At 39.2% G+C, this 19556-nt stretch overlaps 1 protein-coding gene across 1 annotated transcript; it reads right to left on the bottom strand.

Moving 5' to 3' along the window:
• Positions 1-1710: 1710 nt before the first annotated feature.
• On the bottom strand, positions 1711-10128 carry LOC122395667 (acyl-CoA Delta-9 desaturase-like). Its single transcript, XM_043393448.1, has 6 exons — positions 10106-10128; positions 7634-7854; positions 7049-7179; positions 5437-5642; positions 5171-5356; positions 1711-4252 (listed from the first exon to the last, which is right to left on the bottom strand). Exons 1-6 carry the CDS (start codon positions 10111-10113, stop codon positions 3928-3930), a joined length of 1077 nt encoding a protein of 358 aa, XP_043249383.1. The 5' UTR covers positions 10114-10128; the 3' UTR covers positions 1711-3927.
• Between the last annotated feature and the right edge of the window lie 9428 nt (positions 10129-19556).

The raw sequence follows: 19556 nt of genomic DNA, 5'->3' as shown, positions 1-19556 counted from the left end.
AAAATCATTGTATGCGTTTGACAATCCTCACCAAACCTTATTTAATTTATGTTATGCTTAGAATATATTTCTACACACGAACAGGATATATAATTATTTGTCTGTCATTAATATGGGCATACCGTGAATATGCATATTGTTCGAACAGAAAAATATTGAAATAATGGTAAATGACAATTACACGAATAAAATTTCACAGGTTCCTTATAAGTAGACTGCGGATGTTTATGCATTTATGGGAAATTTTAATCCTCAAATAACTACAGAATGCATTAAATATGCAAAAATATAAGAAATACTTAAAGTAAGGTACGAATTATTGTATCTAGGGGTTGAGACAACCCTCTGCAAAGCTCCAATTTCAATAATTTTATTAACAAAAATATGAATTTGCATGAAGATCCGCAGTCTACTTGTAAGATACACTCCTTTAAAGTGGAATAAAATGTTAAAAAGGTCACGCATCGAATTGTAAGGGAGAGTTTTAATGGGTTATTGGGTATTCTATGGTCAGCAATGGTTACCTCATGGTCATCGATGGTCAACAATGAGGTTGACATTAAGGTCAGCAAGGCCAGTGAAGATCCAGGAATGACCAGGAAGTAGGATCAATCGAAAAAGTTCTGTAGATGAGGCGATAGTCTTAACTGTTAACTTTGACAAGATTTCTGTGTGAAAAGAGCCACATAAAAGCCAGAATGAAAACTGAACTTTTCAAGGAAAAACCTATGTACAAGGAAACGATGGTATTGTTAAAGTACCTCGACAACATCAACAGAGGAATTGATTATCCTATAAACTTTTTATTACAAAGATATTTTCTGTTATTACAATTATAATCATTATACATATACTGATACGAAGGAGAACACGGAAGAACGAATGGGGTACGTTACAATCCGCGCGATGCACCTCTATTGAAATCAAATATATCGATAAAAGAACAAATGACGTGCGTCTGGGTAACATCTTCCATTAAATCGTACAGGAAAGGAAAATAAAACAAAAATATCACACTCCAAAAATAGTTTGGTTGATCTTAAACTCTAGCCGTGCGCGACTGGATGCGAAATTCATCGCTGTGGTCTAAGTCTTGTAACAAAACACAATATATTTGTTCCTTTATTCCGGTAAGGGCACACGTTTTTTTTTTTTACTTAACTGTAAGATTAAACCTTACAACTATTCGTGAGGGTTCTTCCGAGTCTCGATACGACTTACGTTGCAGACACATTGATTTACTTTTATTCGCCTACGTCCATAGAAAATGACACGGATGCAGGAAACGAGGGATATTATTAAAATTACATTAGTTACGGTGACACTGATTCTCTCGGGCCTTTAAACACCGCCTGGTTATCATCGTGCGTTGGTCTTGATCGCTAAACTCTCTGAAATCGAATTTTCGAGACAAAAGTTAGGCAAGGTGGAAATTTGTTAACGTCTTTGTATCGTTTATTTTTTATTTTTTTAAATAAAACCACCGAAGATATTCGTCTCCTCGTGTCCTTCTATCGTCTCGAATAAAATTCCAGTGGTGAAGGAAGGTGACTGCTTAATGGTACGGAGATTATTCTTATAGACAGTAAATTTTTGAGCCGCCATTGCTAACGAAACGATCAAAGAGATTAGTCGATTCGGCTATACATGTAACAGGTTTAATTAGGATCTTGTGAGAATCGTGGGCGTTTCGATTGAATCCGCAGTAAATGTATATACTTTTTTTTCTTATTTCAGTTCTGTTTCATTTTTTTCTCCTTTTTTGGTTTGCAATGAGTTATCTTGCAAAAGAATTTGTACAAATACATATTGTAAATCGCATTTGCGCATGATATACACCTAAAAGTAACAATAGTTTCGTCCCGTTGGCTCTCAACCAATTTGCAATCACACTATTTCGTTTCGAACATCCAACAGCCTAGAAGAATAAATTAGAGACGTGTTTATTATCGTGTATAACTCTAGAAAGCGTGATACATCGCTTCATTGTCTGCGTTAGGTACTTGATAAGCTTCTCGTAAGCTCGTTGCGACTGAAACCTATTTCTACGAGTCTAAAAATTTCTCCTGGCGTACATTAGTACCTCGAACAACGATAATCGTATTCGTATTTAATATGAAAGATGCTTCAATCCGAAGAATAATTTTTATTTCATTTTCTTTTTTTTAAATATAGACGATTAATACACACATGTTCAAACTATAATTCCTTAAGTAAGCAAGAAATTGTTTAACTTTTCATCTCGTGTCTTAAAGAAAACGTCTTTCAAGCCCCAAAGTAATAATAACAATTTAATATCTTGTTAGAGAGTTCATAGAAGCATCGCATAAATAGTGTTCACGTTTCAATAAATATATATTCATAATTAAGAAGTAACGAAAAACTTTTGGTCGCTGAACTTACATTCGTTAGTATCGAGAATCGATTGATCGATAAGTTTTTCGTGAACCCGAAATACAAGAAAGAGGAAGGGACGTTCAGGGAAGTCCTGATCTCGATGAATAATAACATTAAGAATAATAATAATAATATTAATAATAATAATAATAATAATAATAATTCGCTTTTATTAGACACATTTATATTTATCCCCTACAAGAAATGTTGCGACTAAATGCTCGGACGAGAGGGAGAGAACTAAAATGCGTGTTTCGAAGCCAAGTTTCTTTCTTATGGGGGGAATTCAAACAATGTTCTGGATGATAGGAAGTGCAATTAGAAAGAGAAAACAAAGAAGAAGATAAGAAAACTGAGAGGAAACGAAAGAAACCTGAACTCGTTGACGTATACGAAACATTTCGGTCTTCGATAAGATTTCTGAACTTAATTATTTCTCAAAGTAGTTTAACTACAACGTTGTACGATCCTTGGCCCTTTTGATGCTACGAGACGTTCGGTTTCAAACAGATACGTCCGTAGCGTCCAAGGGTATCAGCGATCGTACAACTCGAACCGATCGAGTGAAATTTTCAAGTTAAATACAGCGCTAGACCGTCAGCACTTGTCGCTCCGTGTTTCGTCCCTTCGTAGTCTGCTTTTGCAACGTTAAATAAAGTCTACTTATGACGGTGTTCGCGCGCTGATCAATCAACCAAAGAGAGGATGGCTCGCGATTGTGTCCGATCGAATTTTTCACCCTACGGAGCGAGCCATCTACGCTTTGGCGATCGAAATCATTCAGAAACGGTCGTCGAACGCGAGTTTGCCATTGTACTGTAGAAAAAAAGACACAAATCGAGCAAGCGAGGAACGTTTTGGTCAAGATGTACTCTGACTCCCTCCCCTCCTGCCGCAGTATCTCTGAGACACATTTAGAACCTGCCAAATGACCCATCAAATCAGTCGCGTTAATCGCAGAACATCAGCTACATTCGACTTTCAGAACAGTTAGTTCTTTATTTGTTTAAAAGAGCGTTTCATCGTTGAAACTGTTCTTCACAGTGCTGTACACACGCGCGACCACGGTACGATACGATCACACCGTAGACCACAACTATTAACACAGATTCGTAGGAACGAAACGGTTTTTTTCTTGTTTTTTTGCTCTTTCTGAATGTTAAAAGTGGAAGGAATTACATGGATCCGACAATCATATATATTTCGTAACTTATTAAGGAACAAACTGCATGAAGTTCATGAACCTTAGCTGCCGTCGATTTTATTTCGATTCAGACCGTTCCGACAGAAAGATAAAATGTATCACATCACACTCTATTAGAAAGAGCGCGGTAAATTGATCTCGTAGAAAATCGGACCTAGCTGATTTGTGCACAACCGCGGGACTAAAAATATTAAGTGATATTTCCCAAATATCCCGATTGGTTCTCGGATAGTTCAACCCGGTTCCGTCCTGAGAACTGTACAAAGAATTTGATCGTCGTTCTTGGAATGCGAGAACGAATGATCGGTCAGTAACGAGGATCACCTCTAGTAATCCTTTTTCTGACTGTTTATCACCAACGTCTGGTCCCTGTCTTCCTGCGACTGATCCTTGTCGCCCCAACCCCACAGTTCGTGTGTACCGTCCCCGGTCCGCTCCACTCGTTTCTGCACCATATCCTTGGGAATCATTTTCAGATCGTACGCTAAACCGAGCTTCGCGGCGAAATCAATGAAAGCTGTCGTTATGTTATATTTGTAGCCACCCAACTCGGACGTTTTGTAGTCCCATGGGAACACGTGGTGATAGTTGTGCCAACCCTCACCGAACGCAGTAAAAGCTACCCCCTTGTTCTCCGAGGGATTGATAAATCTGCAATTAATAAAAATCTCCAGTCCTTCTCCGCTCCTGCCATTCGTCACAAGAAGGAAACAATGCTGAATCGTTGAATTCTTTAAGCGGATACCGATCCTAACTCCTAACCTGCGCTTCGACGCGTTCAATTTCCGAGATGAAAATAATTGAAGTTACGAGAGTTCTGTAGTTTGCAAAATTAATCTCTTAACGATACTATCAGAGAAGTTTGGATCTTAGATGAGTACTTCTGCTAGGACTTGAAAGTTTCTAATGATGGCATACAACAACTTAACTATAGGGTTATCCAAATTGAGTGTCACATCTTTCAACAGATGGGACTACTAAACGGTTTGATTGTTCTTTGTTATATTTCACACACGCCATCACTAAGCATAAACAAATCATGATGGAACGCTACACTGTGCAACAACGTGTACAAATTGTTGAGAATTATTAGAAACGTTCAATTTCTGTTCGAGTTTGTTTTCGTGCACTTCGCGAAATTCTTGGCCCAAATAAGCAACCTTCTGACAAAACAATTCGTCGAATTGTGAATAAATTCAAAGAGACTGCTCAGTTTGTAATGTAACACGTGATATGTATCAACGTGGAGCTAAAAAACAATATTATAGCCGCCATTAATGAAATAGAACCCCAATTATGTAATAGTGTAATAGACAATTGGGCAAAATGAGTCAAGCTCATGAAAAAAAAACCTAGTCGGTCATTTGAATGATATTGTGTTCCACGATTAATGTTTCGAAGTGGACTTTATATTAAAATAAAGAAACCTGACATATCTCAAACAGTTTGTATTTTATTTCAATTTAAAGATGCGGCACTCAATTTGGATAACCCTATACAATACATTGAAACGAAAGATTAATGCAAATGTAGGGATCCTTGAACGAATTATAAAATGCGAATACCGACCTGTCGTACGGTTTGTTCCCAAACAAATGAGCCGCGGAGTTGACCAGCCACGTGACATTCAGGGTGAAAACGTAACGCATAATCGTGGAGACGAAGTACGCGTTCGACCACGTTTCGTTCCAACAGTAAACTGGTACGATAGTCGGCATCACGAAGCACATCAGGGGCATTAAAATTTTGTAATATCTGTAAAGGAATTGGAAAATGCGTACATAAATAACATATTAAAATAAATATTTGCGTGTTCGACTCGGAAGGGAACGCACCTCTTCTGAAACCTAAGTACGGGGTTGCTTTTCAAATCGCTCAGATCGATTCCTTTTCCCTTTTCCTTGATGTCCGGATGCTTTTTGCACAGGAGCCAGCCCACGTGCGCGAAGAAGAATCCTCTTTTCGCGTTATGGGGATCGGCGTTCGTCTCGCTGTACTTATGGTGAAGTCTGTGATCTCTGGCCCAATCGAGTGCAGCATCCTATGGGAGGACGAAGTTACAAAGTAAAATAAACCTGTTCGAAAGATTCGATCGATCGTTGTATAATTTATCATTTGAATACAAGAAAGAAGACTAGCCTGGAAAATCCAGCAATTATACTTTTTTGGTGAATACACAATAGAGTAAAAAGAAGTTGTTTATTTTGAAAAAAGTGTAATAGTAGTTTGAGTAATGTTCTATACTACTATGTATTTAGCATATTTTACGTCAAATGATCTTTGCATAAACATCCGCAGTCTGTTTATAATACCGTGTATGCTAATATCGATAATTTAAACTTTGGGCGCTCGTCAAACTAAGCAAAATAGTGTTGAGTAAACGTAGATGTGAATTCGTTTGTATCTAAACGGCAGTAACATATCCATAATTTCTTTTTGCCATTGTAGGAAATATCCGAATATAAAATAACAAGTACAATGATCATTCATTCGACTAATGGCTTTGAAAATTACAATTGTAAAAAAGGGAGGGATGGGAAGTACGGACTCTACTATGAACAAATGACTTGTGTATAATCAAATATTGATTTTTATTATTGCGGTACTGGCGCAGGACACGCACGGGTCGGAAGAGTTGCGCAACATAGATCGAAACCTTATAAATGAACTAAAATGAACTCGTGAACAAGCTGAATGCAAATGGAAAATTGCTAAAAAATCCAGCTCGTTCCAAGTAAAATATTATGGATAAAAGTATTCTTGAATTTCTAAACGGCGAAATTAGCAACGTAAATGACCCACAATTATGTTAGGCTAATGCGAGTGCTGGGAAACAATAAAAAACAAATACCTTACAGAACTTGCCGATAAATTGAACGACAGTAGGATTGAAATATTTGACAATAACAAATTTAAATGAAACCAGACTGCTTGTCATTTTTACCTGCAGACTGGCAAGTCACGTATGCATTATAAATTATTTGCATGAAGCATAAACGTTCGAGTATTCGGTTGTACATAAATGTACACGCGTTAAGAGATACGTTATCAACGCGTGTAACTCTATAATGCGATAGCACCTCGATTAACGAAACACCCATTATCGAATCTATTCGTATCATATTCGTGGATAGTATTTATGTGCTTCTGCCTGAGTTTTCAAAACAAAATCTCTGTGTAATCTCTAGTTAGCGGCGGCGAGCAAAAAGAACGATTGCCTCTAAATTTCACTAGACGCGATAATTGCGAAAGCGACTAACACGAAAGGAACAGCAACTGTCTCGTGATATTCCGTTTACTTTGCTGGTCAAATCGATACTACGGCTCAAAGGTTGCTCGCTCTATCTCGACTGCAATGTTCTGCGAATTTCTGTTTCTTTTTTATTGGCTAACAGGATCGTCGTACGGTCCACTCGAAGAACCCCACGAACGAATTCGTCTACTTACTTGGAATGCTATGGTGTTGAAAATTATTAGCAGGACCTGGAGCGGCCATTTCGCTTTGTACGATTTGTGCGACCATAATCTGTGAGCACCGGCTGTGATTCCCAAACCGCCACATAAGTACAGGGCAAACGCTGTGAACAAACAAAATCATCACAAACCGTTAAACAGAGCGTACACGTTGGAAGAAAGTTTTTTTGTCTACGAGTACAAAGGGTCTATTTCACTAAAACCTAACAAACACTTTGCAAGGCACGGTTGATAAATTACGCGTGCAATTACATTTCGAACGTTCCGACTCGATCGAGGAACGGAAACAAATGCGGTCAGCGAAACCGGATAATCGACTACCAAACTCCGCGCGCATCAACGGGTATGCGATCTCCTATGTTCCGTTATTCGAAACTGTTATTCGTCAGTTTCCTAGAACAATGAAAGATCGATCCATACTACTCGTCAGGCGTCGAAACGTTCCTAGATTTTGCATCGGGGAAACTAAACACGACGGAGTCGTGAAGCCTGGATCTTGCTTTTTATTTTGCCTCGAACCGTTTTAACCGTTCGACGGAAGTTGTTTGTTTCGCTCACCGAAGAGGCTTGTCAGCAATTTGGCGGACGTGAAGACGAGGAACAGTCCGTAAACCGCTGCCAGATGAAGGTAACCGAAGACTAGGACGTTTCTCCAAACGATGTGTCTCTGGTACTTCTCTTTGGAAGGTTCGGTAGTAGTGGTTTGGTCGAGCGACTCTCCTTCGAACAGTACTCCCGTCGGGGCACTCGTCACGTTTGGTGCCATTCTTTCTTTGTTTCTGCGAACATACATAAGACGTGCACTGTTAGACGAATGTTGAAGATTTCTTACGCAATGGTCCAACGGTTTTATCTTTGAAGATGGTACGACTCGTACGGGAAGAATAACACTGTCAAAGAGCTACGATGAAATATGCATTTTTTCGGTAGCCATGTATTTCGTCATCAATATTCAACATGAATTATAAATGAGACCATTTGAATATAAATAAAACACTTTTCTTCCCACTCAAATATTTTGTAATACGTTAACAAAATCTTGTTTATACATTGCTCTATGGGAATGCGTAATGACCATGTTGCGTAATGTGTTTATCAAATATTTCAGTCCGTTTATCCGTGAAAATATGCACGGACTCGAGTGTCTAACGAAGTTCTATCTGTTTAAAAGTTTAGGAAATTATTTAAATTAAATACACCAAATTAAATTTTTAATATGTAGCGATACGTTTCATCTCAGATTTTTGTTTGTACAAAAATCGTATTTCACGAAGAATGCGGCGTTATCGGCGTTCAACGTTCCGGAATTGACCGATATTCGATTGCTTCCCGGAGTCACTCGTATCTGTTTAACACGGACAGGTTGGGCCCGGGTTAAACGCGGTCGAATGAATTAAATCGCATTTCGTGAAACGAATAAATACCGGTCTGACGACTATGACGTAAGGACGATCGATAATCATTGCCCTGATTTTTCAATCCGTCGCGATTGAAATGTTTGCCGCGCGAGACATCAAAAATATCCTAGGAAATACAACGATCGACGTCAGAACCAGAACCTACATGCATTCCAACACGTTCCGAAGGGAGATCTAACATAAATTGGCAAATTAAAAATTCGTGTAATTATTCGTTTCATCTTCCAATTGGTATTTTAAGTTTCTAAATAATTTATTTCCCACCCTATTGAGTCTATTAGCTCGAACGGTTCGCTAAAATTTAAAAAACCAGGGCGCTTGTTTATCCGTAATACATCGAAAAGTGGAGAACATTTCAAAGACATTATTTTTTGTCCAACGATGTTCGGGGAAAATATTCTTAAGGAAACATTATGAAAACGCGCACTCATGACCATTCGTGCGACCGATGGATGTAAATGCACGTAAATCGATACAAATAAAGTATCATAATCGTGTCGGGGCGATAATTCATGCGAACGAATCTTAATGTTCTTCGTTGTCATTCGGTCATTTCGTCAATCACATTATACGAACACTGACGTTTCTACTTTATCATTTTCCTTAGCATTTTCGCATCTCTCTGCTTTTCGATTTTCATCGATGACATAGCTTGGTGGTCGCGACATGCAACGTCAATCCAAGGTAAGTATAAACCACGCAAACATCAAGTCTGCACGAAAACTCTTGCATTATTATACAGGATGGAGCGTAATAAATATGCTACTGAAATCACATTTTACATAGTTATTGTATCAAGATCGGATTTAGTTTGTTAGTTTTATAGAATACCTCGATTTTGCAATCGTATTTTTACTACTTTCGTTATCGGAATTTATGTGCTAATTCGTAAAAGTCCCCGACACACAGATAATCGTTGATTTGACCTAGAATAAATTACGCAACGATAGCGATTATATATTATGAATTTGCGTGCCACGAAAGTTAGTTTTACGCGACCCCAATTATTCAACGTTTATCTAAAATAAGATATGCGTCGCGTTGCTTAAAAACAACGGACGATTGTGATGCAACAGAGGATCAATACTCGCGACAAATTGATCGGAAGTGTATTATTCATTAATTTATTGTCGTAAATACCGTGGTTGACCAAATTAGGTAAATATTCCGACAAACGACTGCCATCGAAATCTTCGATACGATATAAACATAATAATTTCTATTTCGTGTTTTGCGTGACATTAACGCGTTCTATAGTATAATTAATTTCTCGTTAGTGTTTCAATATTTAAAGCGTAGCCTTTCTCAGAACACGTCAGTTCCTACTAGATTACATAAAGTGGATTTGTTATTTTCTGATTAATGTTTATTTGCAAACTGTTACACGAGAGTGGAATACATTGAAATCAATCGAGAAACCAGGTAATTGTGAACCCTGTACTATTAATTTTGACCTCGATTCGCGTGAAAATTCAAGTACCCTTCGAATTAACCGAATGCAACAGATGCAACGAGCATTTCCGCACGCACGCACCGAAACGCAACGCGTAATAAATGGAAATCGAACAACGAGGGAAGAGATTCCGTTAATGAAGAAAAATGAAATTCGTACCTGTCCATCGGTTGGCAGGCTCACCTACATTTCAGGTCATCATCCGAGCACCTCCTGTCCTATGCAAACGTCGCGAAACGTTTGTCGACACGAAATCAGCTAACCTCCCCTGCGTACCGGCAAAACAGGACATCCCGACGAAATCGATACAAGCGGTAAAAACAGCGTCCCTGACTAGACTCGTAAATTCCCGAGCACTCGTGGCTTCCATCGTCCTGTCCAACGACAAAGCGATTCGCCAAGAGGACCATCTATCGATAAATCGTAGCCGACGTTCAACTTGTACGGGCTACATCTTAGGACGTCGACGATTCTTCTAGAAAACAGCCTTCGATGAACGACACTGTTTGTTGCTCGTTCGCCTAACGCGTCGCGCTAACCGGATTTCCGCGAGGCGACACCTGTAATCCCTGTTCCTACCGCTCCAGCAATATCAAGAATTTTGGAGGAGGCAGGCTTGTTATCGGAACACAGAGAAAACCCGTGGGGGCTTTTGAGCTCGTCGAAGCTCGGACGAGGTCGTCTATCGACTGCCGGATGGATCGCGTGGACGTCGTCCCGGCGCAGGCTCGTGTGGCGCCGGGACGCCGTCGACCAACAGGACCCGCAGACGACGTTTCTCACTCCGAATTTCGCGATTTTGCTCGAATTTTCCATGGAGTTTCACGACCAACGAGTCCATAAAACTCTCTATAAACTCGATCGCTTTCGCGTTCGCTTTGCTCCTAATTTTATAGCGACTCGAACCGGCAGAATCGTGGGACTTTAACAAATGATACTTTGACCATCCTCTCTACTTAAATATTACCGAATATTTAACCAGAGTACAGCGAAACGTCAAACGTTATATATCATTATAAATAATGAACATCGATAAAAAGATTACGACACGTGTCTGCTTGTTTTTCATCCTGAATCTCGAGAAAAAGTTTGAATAAAGTTGGTGACCTATTAGTTCAAATTATATTTTCTAGTTTAGATTCCAACGTTTCTAATGGTCGAATGCATTCGAGAGAAGTCGGTTGATAGTAAGGCGTATAATAGAGGTCTCAAGAAAGTTGACCTTTGAAAAATATGACCATCATTGTTTGGAAATTTGTCCAGCTACCCAACCTTGCATTTACATCGTGACATTTGTTAATTCATTGTAAATCCACGTAGGAAATATATTAAACATCTAAACCTTTTATATACTGCGTTGTTTCGCCGTGCTTCCTCTATAATAATAATGCTATCTAATCTCGATTATTCGACCTAGACTTAACCAGATAATCGAGATTCAGCAAATCAACCAATGTGTTATCAGAAGCACATACTGTGTGAGTTTAACTCGTGCGTTCTATTTTAATTCCCCGCCATGAAATGCAAAGGAGTAATATATTTTGCATTAGTTTCGATTCCTCTGGAATATTATGATTTTAAAACGTTCATATCCCAACATAATCAAATATCGTATCGATACAACTCTTCGATATCAGCACAGAACGTACGCTAAAGTACCATCGAATTAAAACGTTACGTACTCAGTTACCGATTTTATACAATTTATCTGTACAATTGTAAAGAATGGCCCACTAAGTACAGTATAAAATAATACAATCGAGTCGAGAACTTTTAATCGTAATCGCTATGATTAAGAATTGTCGTTTTTAATGAGCCATTTCTTTCGATCGTCGAGCAAAAAACTTGTCATGTAAAACGAACAAACGTCAGTAGCTACAGATGTAAACACGTACAATCCGTAATAAAAAATGATTCGATCGGATATTTATTACGTCAATTTTTATTAGGAACGAAAAAACTGTTTTGACGCAATTGCTACGATTTTTGTAGTCAATAATAATCTATTATTCGGTAACTCAACAAACCTGGTAGTTTGTCGTCAGAAAATATATTCAACGATTCATATTACCGTCTGTGGGCATTCAGACTATGGACCTCAACTCTCGAGCGTTTCACCGTAAATCAGTTTTAACTCATCTCTTATACGCTGTTGTAAAATTAACCGAATTTCTCAGGTGTAAAAAAACTATTGGTGGTGTCTAAACAAAACTCTTCTGTCTCTTAGTCACTGAGAAATACAAAATACGTTTTAAGAGTACGTCTCGCTTTAATGGAGTACTTGGACCTTGGTAACATTTCGACACAAATTATTCCTGAGATCTTGATGGATGATCAAATAATTGGAACGAGTTGACCATTGCAAAAGTCTTGGTTAACGTTTCCAATGCCAAAGATATTTTAAGTACGCTCCTTACACCCAAAATATTTGCAGTAAACAGAACGGTGCAACTTTCAAACTGTACGTATTTCTCGACATTATATTTTATCGCGTGTGCTCTTGTAAAATAGTACAAATAAAAGGAGGTCTTTTGTTATTGTTTTCGTGACTAAAACCCATCACTGAAGTGGGTCCCATATGATACGAAACGCCCTGTACAATTTCGATTCGATTTCGTTTATCAGTATCGGCAAGGGCAAGGCGATATGGGAAATTATGGCACGTGGTGCGTGTATCCTGCGATAACGAGCGATATTTAATTATTCTTTCATCTTACTAATTCAATCGAATGGACTGAACTTTATATAAGACCAACAATGTATTCATAAATTCTATCTAGATTAATTTTATTCATATTTTCGGTCCTTGGTAAAGTCACCATATATGGGTAACATGGCGGTCAGTGTGTTAATTAATTAAGGAAGCCACAGAGGACCATGGAACCCTAGTTAATAATCTCATGACCGCCTGTTGAGTGAAGAACACTTTGGCTCGTGCCAAGAATATTTCTCGAGTGTGTGTACATCGATTATTCGATAATCGAGATGCAGTTCTGTCTCTCGATCGATCGAGGATTCGCGATGCTGAAGGTACGATCGGAAAATTTACTGTCTCTCGCGGCTGATATCAATGTCAAGGCAACGCGGTTAACGACTTCGGTCTCCGAGTGATCATTCGCTGAACTTGACCGTTCGATTTATCGGTCGTCTCGATTAAGGAGGGAAACGCGCGGAATTCTTACGAGCTGCGACTTTTTATCTGCGGTGTATCGCGACGCAACGTCAAAATTTGAAATTCCAAGCAGGCAACAAATTTTGATTCGACAGAGTGATTAACCCGCGGTCTGGGTTAATCTTTTCATGTATGACAATTTCTTTCGGGATGATTGTTTCCGTTATCGGAATGGCTCGTATCAAATTGAATACTATTATCCGTGCAAACTGTTTATGTCAGTAAAACAAAGTTGAATTTTGCCCGATTTTTCAGGGTTCGAACCTACTGTGTGTTGGTAACCACGCGTGCAAGAGCCCACATTTTCTTGCACCAAGAGGTCGCTGACGACTTTGTCTACAGTGCGTAACGGGTCTTGCATCGTTAAAACAAGTCCGATGCACACAGGCGAATTTTCACAAACTCGTGGTCGAAACTACCATTCTCGATTCTGAGATAAACTGTCGAAATATAAAATTAATTTTAAGAAAATTAATTAATTTAAATTAATTATAAAAAGCACGAAAGTTTTTCGTATTCGAGGTCAAGAGGCTGCAGAGCGACGAAGGCATAGTTTCTCCATTTTGAAAAATAGTATTAAATTTATTCTAATAAATTGTACAATAACATTTCCGAAGGTTAGATCTAGAACGTTCTTTAAGTCCAACAACTTCCAATGTATTCTCCGATGTATTCTCAAAAAAACTAAATACCGGAAGTAACGAGAAACTATGGTTACGTGATCTAGAAGCGATGCCTTCGATGGAAAAACCAGTAAACCATTGTCTGCTTAAAAAACTCGACGTTGCTGACCTAACGGCTAAGGTCAACGATAACGTAGAAAATAGGAGTAAAATAGCATCGTAATCGCGTTTGAATCGAAACAACGCCATGCGTAAAATGGAGGCTAGAAAACGAATCGAAATAGTTCGCGTATGCGCCGTGGCCGTTGTAATGCCGCTGGTTTCGGTAATAAAAGACGGCGCCTTTGGATAGAAGGACGTCTAAAATCAGACACGTTGCGCCGGCGGTCGTACTATGCTCAGCTGAGATGGTCTGAACCAATCGCGTGACGTTTTGCTGCTCTCGCCACCTGAAACCGGCGAATGGTGTCCGTCGAAATCGCGCGACTAACCGCGCGTCCGACTTGAGTCGTATCGACGTGTTCCCGCGTGTACCTCGTGAAATCCACTCTAAGTACACGTGTAAGTGCGTGATGCATCCAGCCGGGACGCGAACGCCACGCTCGTCTCTGCCGATGAGAACGAGGAAGCTCGAATTTACTGGAGGCTGATAGAGATTGCACCGGAAGGCCGGTACGATTCGCAAACGGTGAATCAAGCCTCGATCACGCTCTGAATCGCTCGCGAACGCCCGTTCGGACCTTATACGAAAGAAAACGGCACATTTCTTACGAACCGTGCCACAATTAACGAGAATAACAAAACCTCCTGACAGCGAATTAAAAGGGCCCTGAAAATAACCGCTCCAAACTGTCGCATATGGATTCTCGCTAACACGAGAATCAAAGTAAAACCGATATTGAAAACTGAAAATAGAATTCGGTAAAGATTTTGTTTCAAAGCCCGGGAGTCTTGGCACAATGTTAGAGTTCACGATGGAAGCTTCAAAGAGCTTTTATAGTATTGTCAAAGGTGCACCGGTTATCAAAGCGTATTCGAACAATATATTATTGCAGAAACTATAGATAAGATAATAGATCTATTTAGACAATTCGAAAAAGTGTTTTAACGTAAACGTAAAAACGTAACGACGCCAAGGACGAGTCTAAATTGGTTGGAAATGATTGGTGTATTATTTTATTCGGAACGTTTCGTACGCGTTGAACGAGTCGTTAGGCGAGAAGTAAGGGAAGGTCAATAATTCAATGGACTTACGGATGTTAAGAAGAACTGAAAAGGTTATTATACTACGCTTTTGAACGGTGCATTGTACGTATAATGTATGTACAATCTTCCTATGGCTCGAGAGCTCAATTTGTGCCTACGTGACTAAGTATAGGTTGTATTTTATTTCAGTCTTTTCGCGCGTACCGAGCATATCTTCGAATCGCCGAACCAGCCTCGTTTATGAAATCTGTGTTTACGATCAGTCCTCGTTCGAACCATTAACATTCATTTATGTCGAAATCTTCGGTGACATTTCAAAGGAACGACGGGTATAGAAATAATATTCTTCCGCGTCAAAAAAGTAATTGAATACGCGTCCGAAATAATTTATTTTTTCGAAGGATACCGAAGCCTTGAAGTTTTACGAATACTCTGTGTCAAGTACTTTTTAGATTAGACTACCGAAAATACGTGTTGCTATAATCTTTCGTTTTCTCGGAATTTCTTGCGAATTAAGAAACCACCTGTTGCCAATTTTTAATGAAAGTATTTTTCTAAGATGACTGTTAGTTAAGAGCTGGGCAAACGTGTTCATCATGGTCCGCGCGATGTTGCATCAACTTCGATTCGCGGACGTACATCTGCGCGCCATTTGTCGTAAGTTATTAAGGCAATTAAGAAGTCAGTATCAAAGGAAAGAAAAGATAAAATTCGATTAGTAAAATTAATAGCAACGATCGTACGCGTGGACGTCTCAATCTCGTATAATAATTGATTCACGAGCTTGTAAATATTTAAGTCATGCGCACGTGCATTCGATATCTTTTTATCTGCTTGTTTCTGCTGCTTCTATAATTAATTTCTGTTCGAAACGACGAACCGAGCACCGAACAATGGCTATTCTTGCCTCGGTGTAGAATCGGCTTAGGCAACAAATACGATTAAACCTAAATTGATCCACCGAAGCAACTAAATATGAACAAGACCGGTGTCATTATTGCGATGATGCAATAAAAATTCTACGTACGAAGAAGTGCTTACAATGTCCGTGAAAAACAAACGACCGAAGTAGATTACCCTTAATTTTCTTTAAGTCAGTATTATGTACCTGGAATTATGTTCGAACTTACGAAGATTAATTTAGGATGATAAAATGCATACAACTTGTAAGATATAAGATATAAGCTCCGTACAAAGTATACGATTTATAGAAACGAGGAACTTTTAACGACCAAAAAACACGAAGAACAATTAACGCTTGAACAAACATCGACAAGTCATGATCAATCATAATCATTACAAGAGCATCGATACAGACCTTCTTGAAATAGGAATAAGAAAAGGCGCAAAAAACCATATGTCTGGCTTTCTTATTTACATTTCGAATGATATTTTCTGAAACACAATGATACACCAGAGTAGTCGTTTGTGATTTACTATATCGCCCCAAGCTACGTTAACTAAAAAGACTCGTTGAGTGTTAGTAAAAACAATTCATAAAACAGTGACAATAAGAAGGTTTTATGTCTGAATATTTTACTGGCACACTAATTACGATGGAAACTATGCATGCAGTGTTAGATTCATTTGGGAATAAATTGGTTCGATGAAACTGTTATGTTTCGAAAACAGGAATTACATAAACCGTTTCTACGGTGTAAGAGTTACATTCTCAAAATTAACTCCAATGTTTGCGAAACATCCAAATGTCGCAATTTACATCGAGAAGCCTCGAGCAACATTAACTGAAAAGGACATCGAATACTGGACGTACGTTCTTGCATAATGCTTTAAATATTGGAGACAAGTATAACGTTGATACGTAACATGATAGTAATACGAAATACTTACGAATATGGGCAATTTTAAACGTTCGATAAATATATTTCGTACGGATTCGTCAAGAAGTGAAAAGATCCACAAAAGACAGCATAAGTAACCTCATCACTCGGACGACCGCCGTCACGCGCACGTGATCTTCCGGTTTCAGGCGGCGTTTATCGAGTTAGTATCGCGAGAAGCTAATTTTTTAGAGGAAAACGCGCGAAGCTGTGAAAATTTCGTTCACTGTACGCGTTTGTGCGTGAAATTGTACCACGAAGGTTTGGCGTATGACTCCCGCCAGCGGGGACGGAGCCCACTGCGCATGTTCGCGCGCGAATCACGTGCTCGAACATATTAATAAATAGCCGGTGCGTGGGATAGGTTGCACGCGTATATCGCGACTGGACACAAGATGCTACACGAGAGAATAGCGAGGTCCGTGGTGTCGCTTCCTTGTCCGCGTGTTACGTGAACCGACGACGGCCGGTTGGTCGAACAATCATTTGGAAAGTGAAAACCACCATTGCGTCACACGTGGATTACGTGGGTCCTTATGGAAACGCGCGAAGACAGGCACGAAAGGGAGGGGAAGGCAAGTCTCGCGTACGCGATCTATCCCGGTTGAAAAATTTATGAGGCTTGCCAAATGGAACACACACGTATCGGCGAATTTAAATTTGCTCGAACGAAGCTAAGCTCGAGGTAAATTTTGTTCGATAGAGTTTGGTGGACAATCTCGATCGATAGTAATCGACACGGGGAAACGTCCCTCGTTATGTATTCGTTACGACCAATGACGATCTCATCTCGATTAATCGCGCCCACGTTACTTACACATCGGTGCACCCCGCGTAACGTGCTATCATGAGTCTTCCATCGAAACGAGAGCTACGTCGTGCTCGCGTTTTTTTCGTCGGGAGAACATAACGTGGTTATGCTTGACGTATAACTAGATATGCAACGAATAATGTTATTCGTATAGGAGGCAACGGACAGAAACGAGAAATGCCTTGACTGGTTTTTCTAGTAAGCGATGGGGCGCGACCCCTGAGATGAAAGGCTCACAATATCGAGCATTACTTTGTATGAAACATCGATCATCCAAGTCTACTTTTTCTATAATGCAATATGTAATGTATATGAGGATTGATGACTCTGAAATCTATTTACACTCAGCCAGTGCTGCGAAAATCACGCAAGAAAGCAAAAGACCTCTCGAAAAAGGCTTATAAATTGGATCCCTACATCAGAGTGTACCCTTAACGATAATATAAAGGGTCAGAGGCTTTGGTTTTTTCCGCGTCGTAATGTCATACGACAAACTGGTTTGAAGAAAAGCAACGACGGAAGAGGAACAATCGCGCAAAAAGTACTTTTGATCCAAGGTGCAGAAGAAACCTGTCGGTGACGGAATTCGTGTAAGCGAATGCGTCGGAGAACTGGCCGCAAAATCGTCGAAGCGATTAAGCTTCGTGGCCAGAGTTCCGCATGGCGTCGTAATTACAACCGAACTCTGAAATCGTATGCGAATCTAGAATCTTCGATATCGACGAATCTCGATATCAACAAGATACGAAGGTCGGGAAAAGTTGTCGCGAAGATTCGATCGCAGATTGCAATACCACGTATCGATAGGAATATTTTGTGTTGTTGTACCATCGATATCTTAAAATCACAAGTGGGTGGAACACCACATTAATTAGTAAATAGCAAATACTTTATCTTAAATCGTACGTGCATCGAACAAAATATTTATATTTTCTTTACTCGAGGCGTTGAAAAAACTGTAGAATATTATCGGTATGAATAAAAGAAAAGTATATTGAAAAGACTTCCGACTAAGGTTAGGACTTCTTGTCGAAGTGTACGTCGAATTGTCCGATCGCTTCAGCGGTTCGAGGATTCGTCGAATGAAATTTGAATACTATTTGAATACTTATGTATACTTATGTATTCAAATATTTAACTATAGAATTACTATAAACAAAAGAATCGATAATTTGGTTATTCGCACGCTGACGCATAGTCGCAAAGTTATTTATTTTTCTATTCAGCTCGACGGTATGAATCATTTTTCTTACTTGAATGGAAATATATGATATACAAAACAATGTTTATCCGTTTGGCAACAAGTATTTGAATTTTATTCAAGTAGTTGAATATCGAAATAGTGAATTATTCGAATAGACTCAGTCCCACTTTTGACGCGTCTCTTGAATATTAATATACTCCTTTCGGGTGTTATATCTTAACCCTTTGACTGCGGCGCACTCTAACCCAGAACCATAACTTTTGTACGTTTACGCGACAATCGGCAATTAAATCGAGACTAAATTATACTTAACCAGAGTAAGTGAATTTTTCCTTAACGCTACATTTATAGAATTCTATTTATCCAATCCTTCGGGAATATGTATCCCGATCAAAGGAAGAACCGTATTTTGAAAATATGCGGAATCAATGTCTTCGAATGGTCGCGCCATGCACGACTGTTTTAAAAATAATAAATGATCGAAGAATCGATACTTGTTAAACGCGATACGACTCGAGTTATGCGCGTTCCACTGTTCGTTGAGTTCGAAACAACGTCGTTCGATTTTATCGAAGTGATTTTGTGTTGAAAATCATGTGGCCTAAGTACACCAACCGTTTAAAGTCTGCTAGCATTCGAGTAACTAAATATCTACGTACTATCGAGGTCATGATTCAGGAAGTACTCGTTAACGAGACAATGCGTTATAATGTACTTTTGATAGATATACGGCAAGAATATAATTTATTACAC

This window comes from Colletes gigas, unplaced genomic scaffold (genome assembly GCF_013123115.1).
Source record: "Colletes gigas isolate AHSC1104 unplaced genomic scaffold, ASM1312311v1 Colletes_gigas_Sc00001, whole genome shotgun sequence".
Classification (NCBI taxonomy): Eukaryota; Metazoa; Arthropoda; class Insecta; order Hymenoptera; family Colletidae; genus Colletes; species Colletes gigas.
The sequence above is the reverse complement of the archived record's forward strand: the minus strand, read 5'-3'. Positions and strand labels throughout refer to the sequence as shown.